At 31.8% G+C, this 19,477-nt stretch overlaps 7 protein-coding genes across 7 annotated transcripts; 5 read left to right on the plus strand and 2 right to left on the minus strand.

The window, feature by feature from the left end:
• Nucleotides 1-367: 367 nt before the first annotated feature.
• On the minus strand, nt 368-2,092 carry PPL_05833 (uncharacterized protein; the record flags this gene model as incomplete). The annotated part of the gene is made up of 1 exon (XM_020576704.1): nt 368-2,092. One exon carries the CDS (start codon nt 2,090-2,092, stop codon nt 368-370), a length of 1,725 nt encoding a protein of 574 aa, XP_020433116.1.
• Nucleotides 2,093-4,599: 2,507 nt separating this feature from the next.
• On the plus strand, nt 4,600-6,234 carry PPL_05834 (WD repeat DCAF13/WDSOF1 family protein; the record flags this gene model as incomplete). The annotated part of the gene is made up of 4 exons (XM_020576705.1): nt 4,600-4,602; nt 4,721-5,013; nt 5,105-5,983; nt 6,066-6,234. 4 exons carry the CDS (start codon nt 4,600-4,602, stop codon nt 6,232-6,234), a joined length of 1,344 nt encoding a protein of 447 aa, XP_020433117.1.
• A 199-nt stretch (nt 6,235-6,433) lies between these two features.
• Nucleotides 6,434-8,985, plus strand: PPL_05835 (uncharacterized protein; the record flags this gene model as incomplete). The annotated part of the gene is made up of 6 exons (XM_020576706.1): nt 6,434-6,574; nt 6,649-6,866; nt 6,953-7,262; nt 7,336-7,412; nt 7,474-8,732; nt 8,885-8,985. The coding sequence occupies 6 exons, from the start codon at nt 6,434-6,436 to the stop codon at nt 8,983-8,985; spliced, it is 2,106 nt and encodes a 701-aa protein (XP_020433118.1).
• Nucleotides 8,986-9,475: 490 nt separating this feature from the next.
• Nucleotides 9,476-10,159, plus strand: PPL_05836 (uncharacterized protein; the record flags this gene model as incomplete). The annotated part of the gene is made up of 3 exons (XM_020576707.1): nt 9,476-9,638; nt 9,659-9,865; nt 9,957-10,159. The coding sequence occupies 3 exons, from the start codon at nt 9,476-9,478 to the stop codon at nt 10,157-10,159; spliced, it is 573 nt and encodes a 190-aa protein (XP_020433119.1).
• A 163-nt stretch (nt 10,160-10,322) lies between these two features.
• Nucleotides 10,323-13,094, plus strand: PPL_05837 (FNIP repeat-containing protein; the record flags this gene model as incomplete). The annotated part of the gene is made up of 4 exons (XM_020576708.1): nt 10,323-10,844; nt 10,908-11,125; nt 11,180-11,551; nt 11,708-13,094. The coding sequence occupies 4 exons, from the start codon at nt 10,323-10,325 to the stop codon at nt 13,092-13,094; spliced, it is 2,499 nt and encodes an 832-aa protein (XP_020433120.1).
• Nucleotides 13,095-13,384: 290 nt separating this feature from the next.
• PPL_05838 (inorganic phosphate transporter) lies at nt 13,385-15,247 on the minus strand (the record flags this gene model as incomplete). Its single annotated transcript, XM_020576709.1, has 2 exons — nt 13,385-15,084; nt 15,172-15,247. 2 exons carry the CDS (start codon nt 15,245-15,247, stop codon nt 13,385-13,387), a joined length of 1,776 nt encoding a protein of 591 aa, XP_020433121.1.
• A 365-nt stretch (nt 15,248-15,612) lies between these two features.
• On the plus strand, nt 15,613-19,354 carry PPL_05839 (uncharacterized protein; the record flags this gene model as incomplete). Its single annotated transcript, XM_020576710.1, has 8 exons — nt 15,613-15,624; nt 15,673-15,702; nt 16,227-16,289; nt 17,186-17,259; nt 17,692-17,954; nt 18,080-18,347; nt 18,431-18,845; nt 18,923-19,354. 8 exons carry the CDS (start codon nt 15,613-15,615, stop codon nt 19,352-19,354), a joined length of 1,557 nt encoding a protein of 518 aa, XP_020433122.1.
• Between the last annotated feature and the right edge of the window lie 123 nt (nt 19,355-19,477).

Consider the following 19,477-nt stretch of genomic DNA (forward strand, 5'->3'; position numbering starts at 1 on the left):
AATGGATGAGAGAATTAACGACAAAAAAAAGCGCAAAAACCAAAATTTATTTAAATCGACAAAAAAAAAACGAGAAACTAAAGATAGTTATTTTATTTGTAAATATATGTTATTTTTAACATCACTTATCATAATATCGATATTTCCAAGATGAATAGAAAACAAAAAAAAAGGAAATAATAATGATTATTTGGAGTTATTTTTAGGAGTTTCAATATTCCATCCAAAACAAATGAACACATTTAACTGTTTTTACAATTTAATTAATTTAATCATCAAAAAAAGAAAATAAATAAGAAAAAGATATTTGTTTTTTTTTTTTTTCTAAAAAATAATATTATTTTTTTAATTTTATTAAAATTTAAATTTAACCAACTAAAGATTCATTGAATTGTGATGAAATTTGATTGAGTTCAGTAATTAAATATTGGAATCTGTCCAAGTTGGTCTCTCTGAAAGCGGTCTTTGAAAGATGCTTTGGATAGTGTTGTTTTGATTTCTTGTGGACTAAGACGTGCTTTGGAAGATGGTTGGATGAGGAGTGCTCCATGATGTTGTCGGCCTTGAGGAGGGTGATATTCTTGTTGTGCTTGAAACTCTTGATGATTGGACGAGCTGCCTTCTTGTGGAGGTTTGAAATGGAGAGAGTACGGACTGCTGTGTTGCTCTGGATGTACTCACAGATTGTTGGAAGCAAGTCTTCGTGGTAGTTGAGTGAGAGACGTTGGACGTTGCTGCATGACTCCAATTGAGTGATTAGTGGAACCATTTCGGCTGGGTTGACGTCTTCGAGTGTCAATCTTCTGAGACTGGTCATTGATTTCAAGACTGGTGAGAGTTGCTCGAATTTCAATGGGAAGTTCTTGAGTTTGAGAGTTTGGAGTGATCCGGCCAACAATTGGAGATCGCTGTAGAAAGCAGACTCTGCAGAGATGGAAATGGTGGTTTGGTTGTTGTGGATACGGGCGCAACCGTCGATCGACAATCTTGTCAAGTTGGAGAGATTGGTAAAGAATGGCTCGGACTTTTGTTGCATTGGGTAGAGATTGACAAGGGTGAGATCGGTCAAACTTGGAAGCTCTGAGAGACATGGTTTCAAATCGAAATTGCTCTTGAAGAGTACGTCGTCAAACAAATAGAGCTTGGTGAGATTTGGTGCTTGACTGGCGAGACTCATTGGCTTTTTAATGGAATTGATAATTGGATTCGATTTGGACGAGGTGGTGAGTTGGTTGTCAGCAGTCTTCTCTTGGTTTTCGGCTTGATTTGGTTTGTTCAATAGATATGGCTCAAAGTAGGTGAGATTGGCAGCGATCGACAAGGAAAGAACGTTTGGTGGGATTGGTTGTGGATTCTTCAAGTAGATATTATCACTGAGTGCTTTGAATGAGAAGTGAGTGATTGTGGTGTTACGTGCCAACAAACTACCGATCTTGAGAACCAATACTTTCTTTGGATTGTAGGAGGAGTAGATACGGAATTTGTTGATCTTGATTGGGACCAATGGTTTGAGACTGCAATCGAGTGGCAAATTTACAAGGGTGAGTGAAACCATTGGCATGAATTCACTTTGGAGCATCAATTTATTGTCTTCAACCCATTGGTGGTGACTGAATTTGGCCTTGGCGTCGGCCTTGGAGAGACTTCCATCTTTGGAATCCATAGAGTCGATCGAGGTGTTGGAAGAGGATTTTTTCAATTTTCCATTTGACTTGGTTGGGAAGATGACAGTGATTTTCTGTAGAGACAAATACTTGAGGAAAGCATAGGAGTTTGGATCGTAGTGAACGTCCTCAGCCAAAAAACGTCTGAGGGTGACATTGTAGAAGCTGAGTGAGTTGGAAGTGGACAAAAATGTCAATTGGGTGAGTGAACGATAAACAATAAATTTCAACCAATAGGAGCAAACCAAAGAGAGTGACAATGGATTCCATTTGGATTGATGGAGTTTCATTGTGAAGGAGAGGTAACTGACAACCTCCCTCAAAACAACGTCTGGAACACCACATTGATTATTATTAATTCTACCAATATGATTGAAAGTAGTGATACTATCTTTACTGTTATTTAATGATGAATGTTTGGATCCCATTTTTTTATTATTATTATTAGATTTTTTTAAAGTGTTAAAAGTGTGTTTTTAGATTTGGAAATTTGAAAAAAAGGTTTTAAATTAAACGGATGATAAAAATAAAAAATAAATATTTATAGATATTGTGGAGATAAATAATTTAATTTCGAAAAATAGAGATAAGAAAAAAAAAGATATTTTATTTATAAAAAGAAAAATTAATTAACAAAAAGTATTTAAAAAATAGATAGATAAACTAATTGAAAAAAAAAAAAAAAGATAAGAATCTTGAAAATTGTAAATAAATATTCGATTGGGTAGTTCTGGAATATATATATATATAAATATAAAATAATTAATATATTTTATATTATGGGGGAAAAACAAATAATTTGAAAATTATTATTTGTAAGTAGAGGCTATAAATTATTATTTATATATGTTTGAAATGAAAGCTTTGAGTATTTATAAGTGAATGGTTTCTGCTGTTGTGTCCATGGTAGAACTGGTTGACAACTTTTGAAAATCAATATTTGCAACCAAACTTGGCTGGCGTGTGTGGGGATTTGTAAAGTTATTTTAAAATCAATGAGAGCTCTATGTTAAATTGCGAAGCCTAAAGACTTAAGCATTATTATTTCGAAATACTAGTAGCAAAAACTCTATAATGTTTTGACTTTAGAGTCACGTGTTCCTTTTTTTTTAATGCTGAATTTTAGATCGTTGCTCAAAAATAGGTGATTCATTTTTATCACCAAAATCTCACACTAAAATTAGTGAAATTCAGTCAAAATTTTTAAAAATCTTGAATTGATTGGATTGGGTATTTTGATTTTTTACAAAATTTAAGCAAAATTCAATCAACTTGAATCATATTGTTTTTCATCACCCCTGATTCTGATCATGTAAATCATGCCCTCGTTAAAACCAAAAATCAAATGGGGGAGTTTGAGAGTACCCAAAACTATTTGTCAGAATTGACTATTTAGATAAAAACATCCTCAATTTGTTAATAATCGAATTTCACTCTAACAATTTAAATCATCCTAACCAAATTGCTAAAAAACAAAAAAATATCAATTGATTTTAATTACTATGATGATTAGTATTCGAATCAAATAATTAAAATCGTACAATACAAAAAAATATTAACCGACAACTAAATCAAATCTTTTTTTTTTTTTTTTACTTTTTTTCTTTTTGTATTTTTTTGCTAGATGATCAGATCTCAATAAACGAGATTAAGTAAGTCTTTAATTTTATTGTTACAAAACACTGAAGTACGACGACTGTTGTTCATTGTTGGGTTAGTGGTTGTAGCACCGATGTCGTGTGCATAATATATATGGTCAATCAAAACCATATGTTTATATTAAAGACGATTTGATTTTGATTGCCCATTTTCTTGATCATCAAACACCACCAACCATAAAATTAAACTAAAGCCACCCCACTTTTCTATAAAAGTACATAACCGAATATTTACAATCACACAAACAAACAAACACACACAACTATTTAATTAAATAATCATTTTGATTGTTCCTATCAATTTGATAATAAAAGTTCTCGTTCATTCGTTCGTTTACAACTTATCATCATATAATAAGTTTAAAGCAAATATTTTTTTGATCGTCGTTTGTTTATTTTATAGATTTATAAAGTGTGTTAGAATGAGTGTGTGTGGTGTTCGTGGGTATCTATCAAATAAAAAGAATGAAATGATCATCCTTCAATCAGGATATTATTATTTCGGTTTTATTCTTTCGTTTGTGTACTTTTATGGAAGTGCTTGCTGGACAACAATGACCACATTGCAACATGTTTACTTGTTAAGTTATTTTATCTCTAAAATGAATCTATATTACGAATCTGCAATTCGGTCAGTCGGTTTTTCATACTCATTTTAATAGCTATCTATTTGAAATTGATTGATTTCTAATTTATTGATTGAATCTAAATAAAAAGATGCATACGTAGATACTTTTAAACTAAAGATATAAATAGATAATAAAGTCTTTTTAAATTTAAGAAATTTCTTTAAATAAATCTAAATTGTCCAATGGGATTCAATCAAACAAAAAGCATCAAATCAAATCCCAATATTTTAATTAAAAAGATATAATAAGATCCTATTTATAACATTAATAAATCGTTATATTAAATAAATATTCATATTTCCCCAATGAAAAGATAAATGATATTTCTAAACAAAATTCTATTTTTAGTTGTTTTTATTAAAATTTATTATTATTATTATATTTTTATTTATTTTTGGTGATAGTTTGTATTTCTCTCTTTTTTAAAACAATAATAAAAATCATTTGAACAAATAAATAAAATAGAATGTGATTTGAATATGATAAACAAATTAAATAAATTAAAATGTGTTATTTTGTCGTTCGTTTTGTTAAAAATTTCAATTTTTTTAAGAACTTTTTTTATTTTTATTTATTTTTATTTTTTAATAAAATTTGTAGATAGTTAAGTTATAAGTTATAGATATATATATATATTTAGAATATAGAATGGTATGTTCTTATCTAATGAATATTTAGTTTGTTTATAAATAAACAACTTTTAGAAGAGCTTTGTTTTCTAATAAAAATAAAATGTTGTGTTGTGTTGTTTTCTTATAAATATATATAGAAAATTAAAGTTATCTCTAGATCAGAGGAAGATCATACAAAAGAAGTCAGTACAGATGCAAGAAAACTACAGAGAAATTTAGATCCATTGATGCATCCTTTCGAGAGACCACGTGAATACGTTAGAGCATTGAATGCCGTAAAGTTAGATAAAGTATTTGCAAAGCCATTCATTACATCGTTGCACGGTCACACCGACGGTATCTTTACAATGATAAGACATCCAACCCAAGTAAATTGTTTCGCATCCGGTTCATGTGATGGTGTTATAAAATTATGGAATCTATCAACAATGTAATTATTATCATCTATAAATACAAACAAACAAACAAACAACACAACATTTATCTAAATACTGATAAATATTATCTGAATATATATATAGGAATGAAAGAACAACTATTCAATCACATGATGGTTTTGTAAGAGGAATTTGTTTTACTAATAATGGAAGAAGTATAATATCGTGTGGTGAAGATCAGACTATAAAGATGTGGAATCTTACACTGCCAGAGTACGAGTCGGAGCAAGACGTTGCTTCGATCTTCAAGGGAAAGAGTTCGTTCACTTCGATCGACCATCAACTGAATTCGACGACTTTTGCAACTTCGAGTGTCAACGTCGAGGTCTGGGATCACAATAGATCGACGCCACTACAGAGCTTGTCATGGGGACACGCCTCTGTCACAAAAGTACGATTCAACCCGATCGAGTACCACTTGTTGTCGGCGTGTACAAGCGATCGTGAGATCATTCTCTACGACATTCGTGAGAGTACCCCAGCGCAAAAGTTGATTACCAAGATGCGTACGAACGCGACCGCTTGGAATCCGCGTGAAGCCTACATGATTGCACTGGCCAACGAAGATGAGAATTGCTATCAATACGATATTCGTAATCTCAAGAAGGCGGTATGTGTCTATCGTGATCACGTCGGTTCGGTGTTGGACATTGACTTCTCGCCGACCGGTACAGAGTTTGTCACTGGCTCATACGATAAGACCATTCGTATCTTCCCAGTGGAATCATACTCATCGCGTGAAGTCTACTTTACCAATCGTATGCAACGTATCTTCTCAGTACTCTACACAGCCGACAGTAAATTCATCATGTCTGGTAGTGACGATATGAATATTCGTGTTTGGAAGTCAAAGGCATCGGGTGCTCTCGGTATAAAGTCGGCCAGAGAGAAAGAGAAACTCGAATATCAAGATAAATTGAAAGAGAAGTTTAAAGAAATTCCACAGATTAAAACTATTGCACAGTAAGTTGAGTTGTTAATAGATAGGATTGATTTAGAGTGTGTTTCACTAACATTTTTTTCAATTGTGTTATCATAAATATAGACATAGAAGAGTACCAAAAGCAATTTATAAGAAGAGATATCTAAAGAATGTCATGCACAACTCACAACAAAGAAAGATAAAGAACGAAGGAAAGACACCATCAAAGAAAAAGAGTGTTGCAGAGAAGAAGAAATTGTTACAGGAAGCAAATGTTGTTGTAGAGAAATAATAGCATCATTTTATTTATTAATATTTTCGAAATAAATTAATCATTTCACAATCATGAGTTTCCACCATCATTTTAAACTTTAATATTTATTTATTCGAATAAGTTTTTTCAAAATTTTTTTTTTTTTTTTTTTTATGATCAATTTTTTTTATTATTGATTTGATTCACTCAGCAATAATTCTTTAGTTCATCATTACAAATGGATAAAAGTTATGATGATTTTAAATTCAATTTCGACCATGTTCTCGTTAATAATCAACAATATGAATTAGTGTCAAGATTTCCAAACAGTAACGCTATCAATGATGTATATTTAGTGATAGGTCCTGACCAAAGATTAGTAGGTTATTTAATTCTTAATTAAAAAAATATAATGTAAAACTTACAAAAAATACAAAGTATGTTTATAAAAAGATAAACTATAAAAATATAGAGTTCAAAGACTATCCAAAAACTTATAAAAGAGCGTTGAATGAGATCAAAGCATTGAAACTATTCAAAGGTAATCGAAAATTTGTTCAACTTGTTGATTATCATGATGATAAATACAATCAAATCTTTCATGTTATCACTGAATACTGTAAAGGTGGTGATCTTTCTCAAAATTATAAGAATTTGACTGACTCTAACCTGTATGTAAATAGAAAAAGCCCATATAAAATTATTTACTCAATTGGAAGATTCTGTAATAGAATACAACTAATTAATTTATTAATAGAATCTTTAAGGAAACAGAAATTAGGGATTTTATTTTACAACTTTTCAATATTCTTGTGGACCTTGAAGAACATAGAATTGTTCATTGTGATATAAAGCCATCAAACATTTTTATAGTGGAACATAGACTAGTACTTGGTGATTTTGGAAGTTGTACATTTCTAAATGAATCACCAATTATTGAATATCATGTCACAAGTGAACTGCGCAGTCTTGAAACAATTGATTTGATTTTGAATGAATTATCAGAGCCAACCAAGATTGGATCCGGAATACTTGCCAGTCGTGGAACTATCGGTTATATTGCACCAGTAAGTAAAATTTATTTAATTAAATATTGCTACATTTATTAACAAAAAATATCATGATATCTTTGACAAACAGGAAGCAATGTATAAACAATATTCTCAATCTTGTGATATCTATTCAATTGGATCAACAATTCTCAAATTATTATCTTGGTAATTATTTTAAAAATATTATTATATTTTAATATATTAACTCAATATTGTTGTTTATCAGTCATGAAGATGATAGAAATAACCATCGAATATTTCAAATGAAAAGTGAAATTAAGATTTCAAAAGAAAGATATTCAAAACTATTATTTGACTTTGTTCATCGCTTGTTGGATCAGAATCAGAAGAATAGAGAATCATTGCATCATTTAGATAATTATATTGAAAATATCGACAACAAAAATTCATTTACAATCAATTATAATATTCCATTAGAAAGTTCTCTAATGAATCAAGCAGAAATAGTTTTTGGAGAGAGAGATAATAATCAGCCAGTGCAATCAAATACATTCCGACCTAATCTTAGAGCTTTGACGTTCGGAGATTCATTCAATCAACAAATACCAATATGTACACTACCTAAAACACTTGAATATCTATCATTTGGTCGATATTTCAATCAACAGTTGAAATTAGGAGCGTTACCAGATTCTCTTTTATCATTGGACTTTGGGTATGGATTCAATCAAATTTTTACAAAAGGGGTGTTACCTTCATCATTAAAGTTACTGACAATGGTGGGCTACAACCATAAAATTGAAATAGATTGTCTACCACAACAACTTGAATATCTAGAACTAAGTTTGTATAATCAAGACATTGAGACATATGTCTTACCAAACACACTCAAATCATTAACTCTTGGCACGTTCGAGACTTTTCCAAATGGTTTCAATCAACAATTGGCTGTTGGAGTACTTCCAAAATCTCTTCAGGTTTTACGTTTAGGTTCTTTTACACATAAATTAGAAATTGGTGTTTTACCGACTTCATTGACTTCACTTACACTCTCCAGAAATTATGACCATATCTTTCAACAAGGAGTATTTCCAAATTCACTTAGATCATTAACTATTGATGACTACTCACAACCTATTTGCATTGGTGTTCTTCCATCATCACTACGAGATATATGGTTTGTGGGTGAATTTGATCAAGATTTTTTTGTTCATCAAAAGTCAAGTAAACCAAAAGATGTTTCGGACAATGACATTAAAAACAAAACAATAGAATTACCACAATCGCTTGAATCACTCATTATTGGTGTTTATGACAGGGAGAGAAAAATGCCTTCGAATCTAAAGACACTCCTCATATTTGGTGCAAAGATGGTAGTTGAAGTTTTTAAATTAACAGATTCTCTTGAGTCGCTCCAATATATTCGAGAATATCATCCAGAATATGCAATGCCAAACATTGATTCTCCAATCAATCAAATTTCAGGAGAAAACATAACTGCACTACTTCTATCGGGATATCGTAGTTAGAATAAAAGACATTAAAAAAAACTAATAAAAGAATCTTTAGATTCATTCTAATTCATCTGTATAATATCACTCGGTCAAGATTGAATGATTTATTTATATCTATGATTTTAACTTTGATTAATTCAATATGATATATTATTTTTAAAGACGTTCTCATAGTTCTAGTCTTGGAGTTGAACCGTCAACTCCAATATCAAGCACATACAGTGAATGTTCGCAGAATTGGAACACACTTCTTATCTTTGTGATTCTAGAATCATGCTCTTTATTAATAAGAATCATAATAATAATAAACTTAAAGAGTTAAAGGTCTAATATAATATAATAAACATTCAATATATTTACATTTGAGTTTGTCTATCTTCTAATTCATCTCTTATTATATATACCATCCCAAGTCTTGGAAAAAAAAAAAGAACTTCAGAAAAAAAAAAAGTACTGATTTGTAAAAAAAGGTTTTTGATTTTGGATTCCTCCCCATGATTTGCTATGCACTGCATTTTGGTCTACATGCAGAAACCCCGCCTTCTTTTCTTCCACAATAACTATTCTTTATTAAAATGACGCGCTTTGCAACTCCAACATTAAAAGCAGGAAACTATGTTTGAGAAACTTCGAGAGGCAATCGAGGCCAACTCTAATATGAGCAAGCCAACAACCTTTTCTTCTATACCATGGCAAGGAAAGCTATGATTTGTTTATGAAACAATTAAAACCATTAGTTGATGTAATAAATAAATGGGTAAAAGAAAAGAAGATTGCTGTGGGTGGACATACTACAAAGTTGGCATAGTCTTTGTCAATGATTACAAGTGTTTCACTGAGTTGCAAGGTCTAGAAGAAGTGTTCATCCAAAGCTGTTTTTTAAATGCATGTGGTGTAATTTGGACGACATCGAATTGTTTGTGACAAATGAACAAGGGGCAATCGACATTTGGAGTCTCTTAAGAGACTACAGTTCAAATGTAGAGGTTGACGATGTCAAGTTCAAACTTGAACCTCCAGGTAGTAAGATAGTTGGTCACGATGAACATATGATGCCAGTCTTTTCACCGAAAGCATTGAAGGATCTTGGTGGAGAAGTCAATGGTAAGCTATATGGCCAAGTGCAACCTCCTGTTTTCGAATGTTATTCAAAGATACAGTATCCTTGCATTCTGCATGTTCATTGCCCTGTTCAAACAGATGTTTAAGAATACGGTGTTGTATTCAACCACAGACAGTAAACTTCGGTATGACCAAGCCAACGCTACTATAAAAGAAACAAACTTGCCAAATGTTACTTACAATGATGATTGTACTGATACTATACCACATGAAAATCAATGCTCATCTGACCAAGTTTTAGAAATTTATACATCTGATAGTAATAATTTAACAAGTTCATTTTCAAAAAATTCTACCAATAAACGTAAACGATAATTAACTTTTAATACAATCTATCTTTTGTTCTTGGGGAGTAGAAAAAAATTGAACTTTTTTTTTTTTTTTTTTCTCGCACTAATTTTTTGAAGGTGGAGGTTTTCTCCATGAAAACCAAAAATGCTGTGTGAATACTATCTACTTATTTAATTCTGTTAAAAAAATGGATAAGAGTGTAGAGATAATAGATTGTAATACATTAATAAATGGAAGAAATATCTTTAAATTTATAAGTGATTATAATTGTGGTGCAACAATTCTAATACAAAATCATTTGAGGGATATAGGTAGAGAAATACACAATAACACGAAAATAATTGGGAATTTTGCTTTTGGAGTTAAAGACTTTATTATACCTGATATAGTCGACATTCAATATCGCTTAATAATAATAAGACCAAATAAATCGATCTTCACAAAGTTATGCAGCAAATCACATTCATATACAATCAATATTAACGGAATTGATGGTGATATAAATAATGTATCAAATACACACAACGATTCACAGCAAAATCATATCATCAATATAGATGGTGAGATGAACAGCGTATCAAAACCATATAACAATTCACAACAAATTCATATCATTAATAATAAAAGTTATCGTACATTATCACAATTTCCCAGTAACAATGATGTTTATTTAGTTGAAAGTAAAGATACAGAAAACAAACAGCTTTTGGTATGTCTTTTTTTAATTATGATATTTTCACTGGTTACTAATTCAACTTTATGAAAATATAAGTATGTATACAAAAGAATTAGTTATAAAAATAGTCAAGTAATATATAATAGAACATCTGAGGAAATCAGAGCAATGAAACTACTCAAAGGTAATCGAAGATTTGTTCAACTTGTTGATTATTATCATGATCAAAACAATCAAATCTTTCATATTATCACTGAATACTGTAAAGGTGGTGATCTTTATCAAAAACATAAGCATTTGACTGACTCTAACCTGTACGTAACTGGTATTTTGATCTATTTCACCCACAACTAACCTATTTATAACAGAATATTTGAAGAACCAGAGATTTGGGATTTTTTAGTACAACTTTTCAATATTCTTTTGGATCTTGAAAAGCATAGGATAGTTCACAACGACATTAAACCATTAAACATATTCATTGAAGGAGATCTTCGAAATTGGTCATTGATACTTGGTGATTTTGGAGGTTGTCTATTTCCTCCAAAAGGGCAAACCATTGCGAATGAAATTGCTCAAATCATTGAAGATAACTGTGTGATTCCGAAACAGCAAGATAATGATTTATTAAGTGTCTTTACTCCTAATTCAACATTGAAATCAGTTATTTATGGAACTCCTGGATTTTTAGCACCAGTAAGTAAAATTTATTCAACTGAATTCGTTAGATATCTAACAAAGTAAATACAAAAAGGAAACAACAATGAAACAATATAATCAGGGATCTGACCTCTATTCAATTGGTGCGACAATTCTTAAATTATTAACAAGGTATTTATTCATTAACTAGCTTTTTTTTTTTCCCTAACTCAATATTTATATATATTGTTGATCAGTCATCCAGATGAGAACAAGAATCATAGGGTTACTGAGTATTATACTCAAATCCTGGAATCAAAAGTTCCCTCCATTTCAAAACGTATAGTTTTCATTTCAAAAGAGAGATATTCAGAAGATTTGGCCAATTTTATTAGTCTACTATTAGATCCGAATCCAAAGAATCGAGAATCTCTAAAAGGTTTGCTAAGCCAATATATTAAAAGTATCACCTTCAATAATATAATTAAATTTGATTTAAATATTAAATTCGATTATAATTCCATTTTAATGAATACTCAAAATATTACAACAATCATATTTGGTGACCAATTTAATCAGCAATTACATGGAAATTCACTCCCACCCAACCTTATATCATTAACATTCGGATGTTCATACAATCGACCAATACCTATCGGTGTACTTCCCAAGTCTCTTGTATCTCTATCATTCGGCGAAGATTTCAATCAAAAATTGGAGCCTGGAGCGTTACCAGATTCTATTGTAACATTGAGGTTTGGGTATGGATTCAATCAAGTTTTTACAAAAGGAGTGTTGCCTTCATCACTAAAATCATTGACAATGGGTGGCTACAACCATGAACTTGAGGGTAATGAACTACCACAGCATCTTGAAGAGCTGGAGTTAAGTTTTTATACTCAAAGCATTCAAGCCGAGGTATTTCCAAGCACAATCAAATCATTAACTCTGGGTACCTTCTCAAATGGTTTCGATCAACAATTGGCTGTTGGTGTGCTACCACAATCTCTTGAACGTTTAAGATTTGGTTCTTTTAATCAAAAGATTGGTACAGACGTTTTACCAAACACACTTAAAACATTATCTTTCGATAGGAACTTTAATCAGCCATTTAATATTGGAGTTTTACCGCCTTCATTAGAGTCACTTTCCCTGCCTCCAAATTATAACCATGTTTTTAAACAAGATGTACTGCCACATTTAATTAAGTCATTAAATTTAGATGACTATTCACAACCGATTGGCATTGGCGTGCTTCCATCATCCCTTTTACAAATAACGATATTACAGTATTCTCGGTCAACTAATCAGAATTTTGACTCTGGTAAACGGCAAATAGTTTTGCAAAATAATAGAATACCATTACCAGAATCACTTGAATCAATCATAATTGGCGTGTATAAAGATTTTAAGAAACAAGGAATATTACCAAAACTAGAAGGTCTCTTAATTAATGGAGATGGACAGTTTTTGGAAGCTTTGAAATTAACAGATTCTCTGGAGGAGCTTCAATTTATTCAAGACTATTATCCAGAATATGCAACAAATATTATCAATTATTTATCAAAATCTCCAAACTATCAACTTCAAGGAAAAAATATTATTGCTTTACTTGTTTTCAAATACGAAATAAATAAAGATTAAATAATGTTCTATTAATGATTAGACTATTTATATTTAAATCTTTATATCATCGCTTAATTTTCACCAGATTTATCCGAATTAATAAAAAATTAAATATTTCAATAAAAGACAGGTAATTGTTTAAGAATTTGAAGGGGGTATTAAATAATACAGGTATTTATTAGGTTTAAGTTTTAATTTTTAATGAGGCGCGATTTAGGGCCTTCGAGTGAAGAGTTTTTTGGTTTGAATATTATTATTGTAAAAAAAAAAATTATATTATATATATATTGATTAAATAAATAAAACACTTAAGCATAGTGTGGTGCATTGAGGAAAAGTGAAGTGAGGATGGCAGCGATGGCACCGGCAATTGGGATGGTAAAGATCCAAGCCAAGAGCAAGAGACCAACACGTTGGAAGTTGACAGCCTTGAATGTACCGTTACAAAGACCGACTCCAACTGTGGCACCAGTAATGGCCATAGAAGTAGAGACTGGAAGAGCGAATTGAGAGAAGATGAGAATTGTGATAGCAGCACCCATTTCCATGGAGCAACCCCTGGATGGCGAGTGATAGGTGAGTTTGTTACCCATGACCTTCATAATGTTGTAACCGTAAGTGATGAGACCAATTGAGATACATCCTGCGAGAACAGCCAATTGCCAGATTGGAACTTGCGAGCTGGATCCAGCAACCTTTCCAGTTGACCAACAGTAGTATATGACAGCCCATGGACCGACAGAGTTTCCGATATCGTTGGCACCGTGAGCAAAAGAAGCGGTACAGGCAGTGATAATTTGAACGAATGAGTAGGTGTGTTCGACTTCATTTGGATACTTGGTGGCGGCGTCGTATACACGTTTCATACGTTCACCCTCTGGAGTACCGGCGATTGAAGTTTGGGCGGCATGGATATCGTAGTGGAGACCGTAGAGAGCACCACAGACAATCATGGCTGGGACACGCTTGCAGATGGCCTTCAAGTTGTGCTTCTCGTAGATTTGACCTTCACCCATTGGATTTTCGTGGAGAGTACGCATGGCCCAACCGAGTGGTCCTTTTTGTCCACGGAGCTTAGTGTGCAATCTGTCCTTTCCTTCTTGGATGAGTTCTTTAGTGGTCTTGGTGATTGGAGCGTTGCTCTTGTCAATCTTGACTTCGTTGCTGCTCTCGGCCAACTCAAGATCCTTTGAATCGACACCATCATCCTCAGCCTCTTCATCTTCTTGAACGACAGCATAGTTTGGAACTTTGACGGCACCAGTGATGGCTGGGGTTGGACGTTGGAGGAGGAATGGACCCAAGAATACGTGATACCATCTGATGGTGTGATCTCTCTTGATCATCTTGCAGTGGAGGTATGGGACAAAGAACAAAGCAGAGAGTACGAAAAGACCAGCTCCACAACCGAGAGTGACCGCAGTGATGTAAGCGGGTGGCTTCTTGTTGAGACCGAGTGCTGGTGAACCCTTGTAGACGATCGAGAGTGAACAAATGGTACCGGTGATGAGGAAGAAGAATGGTGAGGTGTAGACAGCCCATGGAAGTGGATCCTTACGAATCAAAACGACACACTTGATCAACATAAAGATGATGGCGGCGAAACCAGCCGAAGCAAGTGGAGCCATACCGAGACCGGCAAAGATAGCACCAAGACCCTTTCCTTTATTCCATCCCCATTGTACCTTTTTCCAACCGACGGTGGCAATACCGACACCAGCAATCGAAGAGATGAGTGAGTAGGTGGAGGAGACGTGAGCAGAGTGACGAGTACACCAGAGAACCCAAGCAGAGGTGGCAGCAAGAGCACAAGTGAAAGCAAGCATTTGAACACCAGCATTACCTTGGAAGGCTTCTCCTGGAATGATACCACTCTTGATTGTTTCAGCAGTACGAGCACCTACAAGAATAGCTCCCAACATTTCGAAAATGGTACCCAAAACCATTGCTTGACGATAGGAAATTGAACGTGAAGAAACACTAGTTGCCCAAGCGTTGGCAACATCATCTATTATTATTAATTAAATAATAATTTTTATTTGTTAATAAAATGTTTTTAGATGGTATTAATTATTTTAAATAACATTCTACTTACTAGAACCGTTGTTGAAAGCATCAAGCATAGCCAGGATTGTACCAATGGCAAAGACATAAGTAAAGTCATGTACCATCTTTTTGAGAGTATATTATATTAATGTAGATTTAAATGGAAAAAAAGAGAAAAGATATAAAGATATATATAAAAGAAAAAATAAATATTTAAAAGTTATAAAAAGTTGATCGTTGTTTAGTTTGATGATTTGAAATGAGAGAACTGACTGCCATTTTATATCTCTACAACTTGGGTGGTGGTGACAGAGAAACTCAAGAGCGGAACTACACACGATAATTAAAAATAAATATTTGGGTTATTGATGTGTGTGTGTGTAGGTGGGTGCAGAAGTAGCCTTAACAAAACATCTTAGTCAAATTTAGTTGTGTTTAGAGGGGTAGACTCATCTTTGCTCTGTTGATTCTCTGAGTTACTTTGAACAAAATGAGTTATTGGGTTACTATTGAGTGATCAATCAATCGATTGATTATTAATATCTTTTAGAGTCAGTCACCGACAAAAGGTAGTGGGCAGGTGTTAAAGTTTCAGTCCGATGACGCGCCTCAATATAATAATTGGGTGAGGTCTATTTTTTTAAAAGCATACAAACATTGACATTATGTGGTTTGGCTTGTGATTCAATGTTATCTAACGCAGTGGGGGTACCAATATTTTTATTTGCACGGCTCCATTTTCGTTGTAAAGTTTCGTGGTGTTTCAGTGGCAGTCGATGAAAAAAAGAAAAAAAAAGAATATTATTTATAAAATTGTTTTGACTTGTTGTTATTGTTTTTTGGGAACCATTGGAATGATTTTTTTTTTTGATTTTACAAAATAAATGGGCAACCACATCAACAAACATCCACTTTTTGTTTTTTTTAACATAAAAATCTTTTTGCGGCATAAGAGAGACATAATAAAAAAAAACACAATTGCAATAAAGGGCTTTGGAATGAAAAGATTCAATCACCAATAATATGTTTTGTTTTTTTTCCGAAGAGGGGGAGAATTTTCTCAATAACTATTATAAAAACCAAAAAATATTTTAAATTTAATAGGTACCAAGTGTGTTGGATACAATCAATTCAATTGAGATCAAAGATGTAGTTATTTTAGAACATGTTTTTTTTGTTTCTTAATTATTAATATTTTTGTTATGTTTTTGGGTGGGAAGTTAGCACTTTAAAATGGGTATTGTGGGTTGAGATTTGGAGTGTTCCATTATATAGTAAGGTAATGCAAGTTAAAGATTAAACTTTGTCTTGCAACTTTTCATTTGCACGATAGGTTAGTTCGGAGATTTTCAGGTCACATCGGAACATGTGACTATCGTTCGGTGTAAACCAACAAGATATTATTTATTTTAGTTATGAATTTTCAGACGATAAACCCGAATTCAGTTGAGGTGTGTGGTTTGAACCTTAACACGATTCAATTGGATATTCTGGGATTTTGATTTATCCAAATACTATTATATTCCAAATCAAATTTTAATTTAATTTATTTTTATTCTTAATATTTTAACAAATTTTCACAATTTTATTTTTATTCGATTATTTACTTTGCAAATGATTGTGGAATGTTTTTATTTATTTCCATTGTTATTATGATCAAATTTTGTATACAAACAATTTTATTTTTTCATTCTCTTGTTTGATAGTAGTTTAAAAAAAAAATTAGCCACGAAGCGTGAAATAATAATTAAATTTCTAATAGTCTAATCAGATCTATCACTTAAAGGTGTTTTAAATATGATTTAGAGATATAACATAGAATAACCAAACTTAAATGATTCAACGTTCGCTTAGTTCTAGATTCACCACATTCATCAAACATCCTGAATTAGTAATAGAGCTGATTCTCCGGGATTCAAATTCTTCAAATATTACTGTTTAGTTTAATAATTATACAGTTAGTTAAACAAGCTTATCAAAAATTTTAAAATTCGATTTATCACTATTTGGATTTAAAGTAAGAACATAGTGCAAAAACAAAATTGGTATTTGATTATTTATAGCCTATACTAGATCTTCCATATTCAAGTTATTTATGTAAAGATATTAATTGTTCTAAAATGAAAAACAAAGTTTGGTAGAAATAGAAATTTCAGATTACTACTTTAATAGTTATTATTGAATATAGAAAGAATAGAAATGGTTTTAAAAGATTAACTTTGGTCCACCCACCAAAAAATATTTATTCCACATAATTATTTTTGACAAACAACATTATACTATCATACCAATTACAAAAGTTTAAAAATAAAAAGAAAATATTAATCATACTTATTATCTTTACAAATTATTTAAACTATCTAAAAAAATGGTCATTTTCTACCGTATCATTTTTAATTTTCAGTGATAATTAAGGTTCGCAGATTTGATCACTACTAAACAAAAAATTGCAATCTTTTTCATTGCTATTCGTTAAAATGTTTAAAAACAACAAACATATATGTTTGACGACAACCAATTTATTTAGAAATCGTCAACATATCAACAAAAGTTTATACAATATATATAGTTTGAGTGTCATCAACAAAACTAGTAATAATAGATATTTAAATGGTGTTAGATTCTATAGTTCTGAGAAAAACAACGACGATGATCATGATCACAAGAGTAAAGTTTATCAATTGAGTCAACATATACTTAAAGAGAAATCGGATTTCGAACAGCAACAACAAGATCGTCAACAAGAAAGACAAAGAAACACATGGAAATCGATTATCATGAGAAATGCAATTTCTTTTGGTGTATTCGGTATATTTTCAATTGGTATTGCTGGTAAGTTAAACTACTATTTAATAATGATACAATTGTTCTTTTCTGCACAATCTAATTAATATTAATACTTACTTATTCATCAACTATCATAATCAATCAACATTTATTATTATTATATCGAATAGCTTACTTGGCAGGTGCAGATGATACAGAGTATATGATAAAATATGCAGATAGGGTATTGGACGAGATATCTAATTCCTCCGAATTCTCGATTGTCGAATCAAAACTAAAGTTACTCTCAGAGTGTTCATCGAACAACGATACAATCAAAAAGATACTCTCTTCAAAGAAGAATATCAATCAGTTACTCGATATCATTGAGAACTATTCAAACATGGATTTGAATATCTATGCTGTTAAGATCATTGAAAATTCATCACTATACAGTAGGTATTTCAGTAGATCCTATAGGTTAACAAAATAACTAATTAATTAACTTCTTTTTTTTAATGAACAATAGTAAATGATTTTAGTTTAATACCAAGAATTGTAAATCTATCGATGACATCATTCTTACCTGTGTATGTTAGAAAGTCATTGGGTATTGCCATTACCAGAATTGCAACTCATGAAGATGCAAGAGTATCACTTGCAAATGCAGGTGCAATCACAGCATTAGAGCAATTGAATTCTGTAAAGTTGATCAAATCTCAAGCATATAGAACTGCACTGTTGCTCATTTCAGATACATGCTCAAAACACATCGATCAACTCATTGTGACTGACGAAGAGCTTACATCGATCAAGAGTTATGCATTGGAGGAGAAAGAGATTCAATCTAGCACACTCCAAAGCACAAAGAGACAACTAGTGGAATCTGGTTGGTTACTGTACTTCCATACAAGTGCAGGTGGTTTCGTATGGGGTATGATTGAAAGCTGGAGAAATGTAAGTACTAACAATTACAAGATCTTGTTGTTTGAATATATATATTAATTTTAAAGATCGATCTTCATTCATTGTAGGAACTACCACTTAGAGCAATGTTAAAGAATGGATTTAGAACATCTATTGTAACAGCGGCAGTACCAATCTTTTTCGTTGGTGCAATGACTACTTTATATAATAACTATAGAAAACAATTGGATACTACAAAGGAGAAGTTCTACTTCTACTTGGCGGGAATCTACTCGTTATATCCATGGTACTATATTCTTCCAAAGATTGAAAAGTATGCACCCTATTGGATTGGTGGACATGTACTTGGATTCATGTCATTTTTCACATGGTTGGTCTACACCAAGAACGAGATTTTCAATAGCGATTCATTGATAATCCAAAAGGACAAAGCAGCACCACCACGCGAACAACTCATTAAAATGATGAAGAAAGAAAATCAAATGTTATTGATCGATCAACAACAAACACAACCTACTGATAATAACAAAAAGAAATAACAACTATAATAATAAAGAAAATTTTTAATAAAGATATTTTGTTACCATCATCATGATGACCTTACTTGATCATTAAGATGGTTCATCAGGTTTTTTTTGCTTTACCAATCTAGAATTTTTATA

The sequence above is a fragment of the Heterostelium album genome, assembly GCF_000004825.1.
Source record: "Heterostelium album PN500 unplaced genomic scaffold PPL_contig13, whole genome shotgun sequence".
In the NCBI taxonomy this organism is placed as follows: domain Eukaryota; phylum Evosea; class Eumycetozoa; order Acytosteliales; family Acytosteliaceae; genus Heterostelium; species Heterostelium album.